The sequence below is a fragment of the Dasypus novemcinctus genome, chromosome 18, assembly GCF_030445035.2.
Source record: "Dasypus novemcinctus isolate mDasNov1 chromosome 18, mDasNov1.1.hap2, whole genome shotgun sequence".
Taxonomy (NCBI): Eukaryota; Metazoa; Chordata; class Mammalia; order Cingulata; family Dasypodidae; genus Dasypus; species Dasypus novemcinctus.
In genome coordinates, this window is record NC_080690.1 from 87,735,758 (window position 1) to 87,745,406 (window position 9,649).

At 49.1% G+C, this 9,649-nt stretch overlaps 1 protein-coding gene across 5 annotated transcripts; it reads right to left on the reverse strand.

Annotated features, from left to right (window-relative positions):
- Positions 1-1,468: 1,468 nt before the first annotated feature.
- Positions 1,469-9,388, reverse strand: ZNF132 (zinc finger protein 132). 5 transcript variants are annotated; one of them, XM_012530692.3, is made up of 5 exons: positions 8,994-9,385; positions 7,178-7,304; positions 6,527-6,649; positions 4,038-5,876; positions 1,469-1,768 (listed from the first exon to the last, which is right to left on the reverse strand). In XM_012530692.3, exons 1-4 carry the CDS (start codon positions 9,069-9,071, stop codon positions 4,207-4,209), a joined length of 1,998 nt encoding a protein of 665 aa, XP_012386146.1. In that variant the 5' UTR covers positions 9,072-9,385; the 3' UTR covers positions 1,469-1,768; positions 4,038-4,206. The 5 variants fall into 5 exon arrangements, with proteins under 5 accessions (XP_012386146.1, XP_012386145.1, XP_058135432.1 ...); XM_012530691.3 differs by having other exon boundaries at positions 7,178-7,322; positions 8,994-9,364; XM_058279449.1 differs by lacking the exon at positions 6,527-6,649 and having other exon boundaries at positions 8,994-9,388.
- Between the last annotated feature and the right edge of the window lie 261 nt (positions 9,389-9,649).

Below are 9,649 nucleotides of genomic sequence, written 5' to 3' on the forward strand. Positions count from 1 at the left end.
ATGAACATATTATTCATCAGTGAAAAGGGAGTTTGATATATGCAACAACATGGATGAACCTTGAAGACATCACGTTGAGTAAAATAAGCCAGACACAAAAGGACAAATATTGTATGATCTCACTGATATGAAATAATTTGAATAAACAAATTCATCAAATCAGAAACTAGAATACAGGTTACCAGGGATTGGGGTGAAGGTAGGGAAGAGAAGCTGATGCTGTTTGGGGTTGACTGAAGTTTTGGTAATAAAAGGTAGTAATGGTAACACAACATTGTGAGTATAACTGACACCACTCAATTTTAGGTTGTATATGTTACGATAACAAAAATAAAATTTATGAGCCATATGACTGTACAACAGAGAATGAACCCTAATATAAGCAATGGGCTCTAGCTAGCAGTACAATAATATTGTTTCATCAATCATAACAAAGATACCACACTAATGCAATGTGTTAATAAGTGTGAGGAGTACTTGGTAACTCTGTATTTTCTGCATGATTTTTCGGTAAACCCACAACCACTCTAATAAAATAAAACTAAGAAAAAAAGGGAATAAATAAACTCAGCTTCTTTCCTTAATGCATCAAGAGGGATTCAGTTCTGATATGAAGGAAGATTCCCCACAGGGAAGACATTCCTTCTCTTTGTCACTGTGCTTTCTCCCACCCTCCCCAAGAAAGGATCAGCTGTGACAATGGGAGTGTGAAGTGGGTCCAAGCACAGACACTGCAGAATGCCCAGTCAGTGTTTCCCAAGATCTTACTGTGTGCCAGGCCCTTTGCTGGGATGTAGAGTACACAGAGTCATCATGACCTGCATTCACCTACAGGTTCTCTATCTAATGGGGAACACTGAGTTTTAATGTGTAAACAAATAACAGGATAATTTCCTGGTGATTAGCACTCTGAAGGAAATGAAACAGGTGACAGAATGTGATGAATGCTATTTCAGATTGGTGGTCAGGAAAGATCTCTCCGGAGAGATGACTCTGGGGAAGAATGTTTCAATGAGCTTCAGTGCAGCAGCTCTGGGCAGAAATGAGTCCAGTATGTTTGAGAAACCAGGTCACGCTGGGCTCTATAGACTGGGATGAGTTGTATTTTGTTTTGAGCAGCATAGGTTTGCTGTTCTGAGGAAGGCCTGGGCTAAAAACAGTAAAACTAGGACTGAGGCTGAATTTTGTGTGTTGATGCTACAGTGTCAGGAGCTGCAGGAAAGGGCAACTGAGAAAGGAAGCAGTCTGGACATCATCAACCTGTCTGCTGCTGCTCCTTGAGGCTCCAGAGCCTGGACAACCCTTAACCCCCTCCATGGAGGTGGTGGAAAATTCTAGGCTAGGCTCCAGCCAACTCTGCTTTGGGGCCCTACATCCCCAGTAGACGATGGGATGGCTGATACTGTGGGTACCACTGTAGGTAGAGAACTCTCACATTCCCAGGGGAAATAAACCCCACTCTAAGAGCTTCAACAAAAATCATATTTATTGGTACACAGAACCAAAAAGACTGTAAGACATCTGGCTGCAGGCATAAGTGGATCTGAGCTCAAATGATATCAAAAGAGCTGCGTCTGGTAGTTGCTCAATCCTGTCTTCCTCTGTGTCTGTAGTATAAGCAGACCTCTCCAAGGAGTCAAAATGGATGCCAGCAGCCCCAACTCACAGATGCCGAGCCATGAGGGCTTTGTTTGGATGTTCTGGCACCACCAGGAAAACAAACACAAACACACACGCACACACACAGCAGACTGCCTCATACGGAGCCCTGTTGGGGAAAGCAGAAGGCAGGTTCAGGGTTAGGACTCTTCAGTAATGAGATAAGGGTCATTTTATAAGGTCTATCCGTAGTTGGCCATTCAGGATACAAGAGACAGCTCTGATAATAAACTTCTACCCTACACCCATATATTGGAGGCTTGAACCCAACATGACCCAGCTGGACTTTAACTCTGATTCCAAATAGCCCTTCTATGTCAGCAGGAAACAATTATTACATCCAGTAAGGGAGGGTCTGAGCATGATGGAGACCTCTAGACATCTCAGGGTGTTGGGAAGATCTTGACACCCACATAAACTGGTATCCTGAGGGTTCAAACAGTCAGAGCCACCAGGCCTTTCCTTGGTATGTTCTGGCATCACTAAGAAAACATTAAGGTCCAAGTAAGTTGTCTACTGAGCACAGAGCCTTGGAGGGGAGGGCAGAAGGAAAGTAGAAGATGCTTTACCCATGTACTGGAGGCAGTGTAATGAGATTTAACTATAGCTAACCACATGGGCACAAGGAATTGGGCTGTGGATGATCCATGTCTACCCTTTGCTGGGAGGCTGTACTTGAACTCTGATCTGAAGGCCTTCCATAATAACAATAATTAGGAGACAATTATTACAGAAAAGGCAGGCTGGGGGCTCCCTGACACCGTGAGATGCTGGGGAGAACATAGACCTGGCACATATTCAGCTGACTACAAGCCTGCCTGGGATGCTGTCCCTTGTGTGGACAACTTCCCCCCCCACTTCAGGGACTGAGGGATGAGTCACCCTGGGCAGAATGGCAGCAGCAGTGCAGTGCCCCTTCCATACACTACAAACAAAGGTCACGTGTTTGAGGATTTCTGGGCTTTCCCAGTCTGGCTCACTTCTTGTCTGTGGGTCACAACTGTTGACCCAAGGATATGTGTTCAGTTTATTTTTGGCTGAACTAATGTATGTAAGTTAGTTTGAACTAGTGAACTAGTTTCCAACATTTATAAAGTCATAAGGTTCTACATAAAAATATGGATCCTTCAGTCCTCTAAGAAAACCAGAAAATGTGGCAACCATTTGTTGATTCTAACATCTCTGTTCTCTGTTTCCTGAAGGTCAGCCCTGCCTCAGTTATAGCAAAAAGAGGCAGGTGATAAAGGACATGGACACGACAGTCATGAGAACACTGGTGGGGCCACAAAAGCCACACCCCTAGACCAGACCGCCCTTCTCTCAGTCCCAGTGATGAGGCCTGTGCAGTGACGGCCTTGAGGTGAAAGGCCAGGGAGGCTGCACGTTGCAAAGCCTTTAGATTATTTGCTGTCAGTGACCAGCACACCACTGGATGTGCGTGTTCTAATGGGCATCCACATGTGTTCTAGAGAATATGACCTTGCCGGATAAGAGTGTGAAGAACTTCCTAGGACCTGCAGACCTGAGCCTCTCCTGTAGCTAAGGTTATAGTCAGCAAATTTGGCAAATACTGCAAATCGAGTTTTTTACTCTTTCTTTTCCTTCAGAAAACTTTGCAATATTTTTGGTTTAAATATCCCCACTGTGAATAAAAAGGAAAAGAAATAAATATATATCCCCACTGTGGCTAATTTTGAGCTACCAATGTGATGTCACTGAATGTGGTGTTAAACACAACTAGCTCTTCTGGACAGATAAGATCTGGCTCAAGCACACTACTTGGCTTATTTCCTCTAGTTTCCCAGTCTCCCTTACTCCCTGTGACTTCAAGCCAGTGTTTCACACTGGATGAGTCAATTCTGTTCCCAACCCCTCCCTACACACAATGGATGGAAGCCCCATAACTAAAGATGGCTTAAGTAATAAGGCCTTTATTACTCCACATACTCTGGAACAGTGTGAGGCATGTGGTTCCAGGCTGGGTGATTTGGAAGCTGGACAAATTCACTGCAAGTATCATCTGTAGACCCAACAATGTCCAAGAAGGAAAATCTTCTCTAGAAGACCCCAGTAGACTCCAGTTCAGATCCTCATGAACAGAACTAGGTCAGAGAAATACCTAAACCACTGGGGCAGGGGAGGGTTGAGAAATGAGGTTACTCCAAAGGACTAACATCACTCACAGGCCCCTCCAGGGAATGGGAAAGAGCACAGAGATCTGTCTTCCCTATGCTGAGGTAACAGGTGCATGCTGTGGAGACCTGCAAGTTGGCAGAGGTGAGATGGTATATACCACAGGCACTGGCAGTGACACAATCTGACAAAAGATTTGGTCAGGTTAAGAAGTTCAGTGTAGCACCTGAAAACTTTCCACATACCTGATACTTGTGGGCAATCTCTCCAGTAGCGGTGTTGAAGTGTACAAGTTTCAAGCTTGGGCTGATGGCTTCCTCTCAAAGGTTCTTCTCATAGAACTTTTCTCAGGAGTGAGTCCTTTCACAGCAAATAGAGAAAATCACTGCTAACTGCTTACCCACATTCGCAGCACTATGGCCTTTCTCTGGTGTGACATTTCTGATGAATGAAATGTAAGGCCTTCTTATGTTCACTGTACTCATAAGGCTCTTTTCCAGTGTGAACTTTCTGGTGCTTAGAAAGGTTTGAGCTGTAGCGGAAAGACTTCCCACATTTGTTGCATTCATAAGGCCTTTCTCTAGTGTGAACTCTCTGGTGCTGACTGAGGATGGAGCTTTCACTGAAGGCTTTCCCACACTGGCCACACTCATAGGGTCTTTTTCCAGTGTGAACTTTCCGGTGCTTAGCAAGATTAGAGCTATATCCAAAGGCTTTCCCACATTCACTGCATTCATAAGGCCTTTCTCTAGTGTGAACTTTCTGATGTTGAATGAGGGCAGAGCTTTGACTGAAGGCTTTCCCACATTCTGAGCATTCATAAGGCTTTTCTCCAGTATGAATTCGTTGGTGTGGAATAAGGTTGGAGGGGCAACTAAAGGCTTTCCCACAATGGTTGCATTTATAAGGTCTTTCTCCAGTATGAATCCTTTGATGAAGAACAAGTTTGGAGGTTTGGCGGAAGACTTTCCCACATTCACTGCACTGGTAAGGTCTTTCTGTGTTGTGAACTTTCTGGTGCCGAACAAGATGGGAGCTGTTAATGAAAGCTTTCCCACATTCACTGCACTCATAAGGCCTTTCTCCGGTGTGTATTTTCTGGTGCTCAATGAAGTTGGAGACACAGCTAAATACTCTCCGGCACTGTCTGCATTCATAAGGTCTTTCTGTGTTGTGAACTTTTTGGTGCCGGACAACATGGAAGTTGCGAGTAAAAGCTTTTCCACACTGGCCACACTCATAAGGTCTTTCTCCAGTATGAATTCTCTGGTGCTGAACAAGTGAGTGCTTACGAGTGAAAGCTTTACCACATTCATTGCACTTGTAATGCATTTTTCCAGTGCGAACTTTCTGATGCATCCTTAGTTTAGAGAGGTGACTGTAGGCCTTTCCACACTCCTCAAACATGTGGGTTGCTTCTCCAGTGTGAAATGTTTGGTGATAAACAAGGGTTGATTTTTCTTTGAAGGCATTTCTGCCTGTTGGGCATCTAATAGAGATCTCTTCAGAGTGAGTCAGCAGGTGGTCAAGGAGAGCAAAGGCCTTCAGGAAGGCTTTTCCACAGTCACTGCACTTGAAGGGCTTCTGTCCAGCATGGTTTTCTTGCCTCTGCCCAAGACTGGAGGTGCAGGGAAACGTCTCCTTGTACTTGGTGCTACTGCATGACTTCCCCTCGCTATGGGTGGACTGGTGCTGAAGGAGGTTGTGGCTGCTTCGGGCAGCCTCCCTACCCTCCCTGCATGTGAATAGCTTCTCTGACAGGTGGACACAGCAGCTCTTTGCAAACAAGGCTCTGTCCTTTTCCCGAATGAAGGGTTTCTCCTCACTCTGTTTCTTCTGGTGCTGGTAAAAGTTTGCAATGATCCAGAAGCTTCTCCCACATGTCCCACACGTGTTCAGTTTCTTTCCAGGGTGTATTTCCTGATGCTCAGTCACATGCAAAATGTCTTTCAAGACCAGGCCACACATGTCACAGGTATTAGCCTTCTGGGTGGAAGGACCTGCCTCAAGGGTCCCAAATTGGAGTGCTCCTTCTCTAGAAACACCCTGTTCAGAAGGGTCCTCCTCCACTGCATGCCAACAATCTGAAAGTAAAAAAATGCTGGTGAAGAGTATGTAGGCTTGGTTGGGACGGGGCAGCCCCTTCACAAATGTGTCTGACACACAGAGGAATGGGTCTGTGGGTAAGGAAGGGTTAGTTAGCATTACAAGAATGGGCCCAGGCAGGCAAAAGAATGATGGAGGCCCCATATTTATAAAAACAGGAATGGGAAGTTCAGGCTAGGAGGAGATGCAGGGACTCCAACTAACTCCCCAGTTTTCAGCAAACTGGACATAGGCAGACCCCAGGAAATCTCTGACAGGACCCAGAATAGAGCAGTGTGTACAAGCCCAGAAAAGTCCAGTTATGACTGAGTAACTGGTGCTCAAAGTCTGGATGAGGATACGTGCAGTTCTTATACTACATTTTAAGTGTTGGCCAATATGGGACAGCTCTGCAAAGGGAGCAGAGGAGGAGAAAGGGAAAGACATGGGGGTCAGAGGGCTGAGGTCAAGTAGGAGCTGGAAATCAGAGTAGAAATGGCAAGAAGGTAAGGGTCCAGAATAAGGAAGAAAAGGTAGGAGTAAGTAAGGTGTGGCTACTGGCATAGCAATAAAACACTAGTGGACAGAGGACAAGTGCATGGCCCGATGTGAGCCTAGCATTTTTACCCCTCCCCCAGTGCCCACTCACCAGGGCCATGCTCTCTCTGGGCCTCTCTTGTTATGGCTGGAGACACATCCACCCTGTCAGGTACCCAGGGTTTTTTGCCCTGCTTCAGGTGAGCAACCACACAGGACTTAGAAGATACAAATCCTGGGGAAAAGGCAGCACAGGTGAAAAGGTGGTCCCATCTAAGGGCAACACACCCCAAGACAATCAAAGGGAGCTTGTGTCATCCCTGCAATCAGCAAGAAAACTCAATGTTACAAAATAAGCCTCTGAGGAGTTTCTTGAGGAGCAGCACAGTGATGCCCACAACCAGTGACCAGGTTGGTGCCACAATTCCCAGCACAGGCAAGCTCCAGGAAATGTCTGATAGAATAAAGGGAGCAGAACCTGGGGCACAGAGGTGCCACTGATCTGGAAAGGCTCACACAGCCAGACTAAGACTACTGACTCCTGAGCCCTTCCTCTCAAGGCTTCAGGCAGGAGGATGTGTTGGGACTTCTTAGGGACTGTAGCAGCTAGTGGCTGTGGACCAGCCCTGCACATACCACAGCTACTCCAGGGAACTAGAGAAGGAAGCAGCCCCTTGTTCTGGCTGTGGAAAAGATAGAGTTTCCCCTGCAGCTCTGGGAAGAGAGCTTAGAACAGGAGGTTAAGGTGGGTGAGAGGCCTTACCTAGAGAGGCCACAAGTGCAAATATCTCCAGCATCACATCACAGTACAGGCGTTTCTGAGCCTCATCAAGGATCCCCCATTCCTCCTGGGAGAAGTACACGGCTACGTCCTCAAAGGTCACCCGGCTCTGCCATGATGGGGATAACTAAGTCAATCAGACCAAAGGGTAGCAGAAAAATGGACCAAAAAGAAAACACAGATGAACCCATGCAGGCCCTTGGCCTGTGACCCAGCATCTCACCACCCCTTTAGCAGTCAGAGTCTTCCTCCATGACCCCAGACCACCAACTACCTCCCTACCCCACACACACACACATTCCCAGCTCACCCTTCTCCCCAAGTCTGAGCTTATTATCTACTCATGTCCCTGCCTCAGCAATAACAGGCAAGTGAGCAGATAGACATCCGAGTTCTGGGTCTGACATGCAGGGCCCCACTCTCTCCTGCCAAGCAATTCTTCTGGGATGCCCCAGGTTGTGTCTCCTGAACATAACCAAAGGCTCCCTTAGATCTCCAGAACCAGGCCTCTGGCACATCAGTTCGCGCTCCATCCCCACAGGCACATCACTCTTTGTACCATTCCCTGACTCCCAGAATCAGCATTTCCTGGGCTGCCCCATATGCCTTTCTGCAAATGGCACCCAGAGACTGGTTGTTTGGTGAAAGCAACCATGATCCCATCATATGCCCCAGACCTCCCAAAATCCCAACTGCTAGGGGTGGCATCCAGTCCTGGAGGCACAGTTTCCCCACCTGGTGCCGTTCCTAGCAGCGACCTCACCCACCCAGATCCACACAGTGATCTCTGAGACCCCCAGGACTCCCTGCCTTCCACTTGCAGCCACCCTATTCCTCTTTCCTCCTGATACACATTCAAAGGCAAACCCCACTGCCTCCCACCCCAGGTCTAGGACTCTCCCAGCTGATGTCACCAGCCACTGAGTTAATCAACCAACCTGACTGAGAATCCCAGGCCTCACAGACAGCAGCCAAAAAAGGCTGGTGAGCCCACAGAGGGGTGAATAAGCACCAGTACTGGCCCTCTGTCAACCTACTTCTATGTCCAGTATGCCTCAACGTCCATCCCAGGAAGCCTTAGCCACCTTCCCAACCCTCCTCCCCCACACACCTTCCTTCATGCTGCTTCTCCCTTTCATCTGAGTTTGTGACAGCCCACCACCCCTGCCCAGGTGCCCTAGTCGGTCACCCAGTCCTTGAACATCCATGGCAACAATCTAAAGATACCCCCTCCTAAATCTGAACCAGAACTGCACCTGAATCCACAAGCTGACATCCTTGCCGCTTCCTCTCTCTCTTTCTCTCTCTCCCCCTCTACCTACACAGCCACCACTCTATTCTAGCCACCATCATCACTCACCTGATCTATTAAAGCAGCGTCCTAATTGGCCTTCCTTCCTCCTCCCTCACCCCCTCAACCCCCAGTCTGTTCTCCACTCTGCAAAGTAACTCACCGCCGGTGAGTTCACCTCCCTCCTCTGTTCCAAATCTTCCACGGCTTCCAACTCCACCCCTAATCTCACCAGGAAGAAATGACACCTGCGGTACCTCGAACACTCCCAATACAGCCTCGCCTCCAAGCACTGGCTTTTCCAAATCTCCTCCGACTGGATTCCAGAAATGGGAACCTTCTACATAACTTCTGGCCAGGATTCAGAACCCTGGGCCTGGCGTAAACCCTGGGCCCCAGTAGCAAGGGTGGGGCGGCGAAGAGGGAGAGGAAGAAAAGTCCGGGGGCTCCATCCTCCTTCGGGCTCGGGGCCACCCGGGCGGGGGTCTCGGAGCACTCTCCACTCACCTGCGCCGCGTCAGTCAGCGCCGCCGCCGCCCTGCGAGCCTGCGGGCTGCAAAGCAGACGAGCATGGGTTCTCGGCATCGCGGCGGTGGCGCGGTGACAGCGGGCCGACTGTCCAGCCCCAGCTCAGCCTTCCACGAGCACACGCGGCGCGAGGCCCGGGGAAGCCGCTGCAGGGCCGCACGGCGGGCGCGGAGGCCCCGGAGGGCACCCGCGCTCCAAAGGCCGCAGGTCGCACCACGGCGCGGAGCGGGCTCCGCCTTCCTCGCGGTCCTCCGGGGTCCGAACCAAGGGAGCCTGGGACGCGGCCTCCGCGCGACGCGCAGCCCACCACCCGGGTCCCCAAGGGCAGTGAGCAACGACCGGTCAAGGGCAAAACGGACATGCGCGAGGGGGACGCCGGAAGTCCCGCCCCCGCGTCCTAGGCCGTCATTGGCCCAGGTCCCACGGTCCGTCCACGTAGCCCTCTGGGAAATGTAGTTTCTGCTCAGGAGCCGGGCAAAAGGGCGCCTTTCCCAGTATCCATGGCAACACCAAGCGACACCGCGAAGGGTTCTAGGAAACGGTGTCCCGAGACGAGGCACGGCAGGGTGGGTCTTAGTTTCTTCTTGAAAAAAAAGAAAAATGTATATTTTTAAAAGTTATTTAGATTACACAAA

Bases quoted from the DNA above. Each gene is read 5' to 3' on its own strand.
- ZNF132 (XM_012530691.3), bottom strand. From the start codon at position 9,071: ATGCCGAGAACCCATGCTCGTCTGCTTTGCAGCCCGCAGGCTCGCAGG. The intron at 7,323-8,993 runs GTGAGTGGAGAG...TGATTGACTTAG, and splicing joins CGCTGACTGACGCGGCGCAG to TTATCCCCATCATGGCAGAG. The intron at 5,877-6,526 runs GTGAGTGGGCAC...TTTTACTTTCAG, and splicing joins CCAGAGAGAGCATGGCCCTG to ATTGTTGGCATGCAGTGGAG.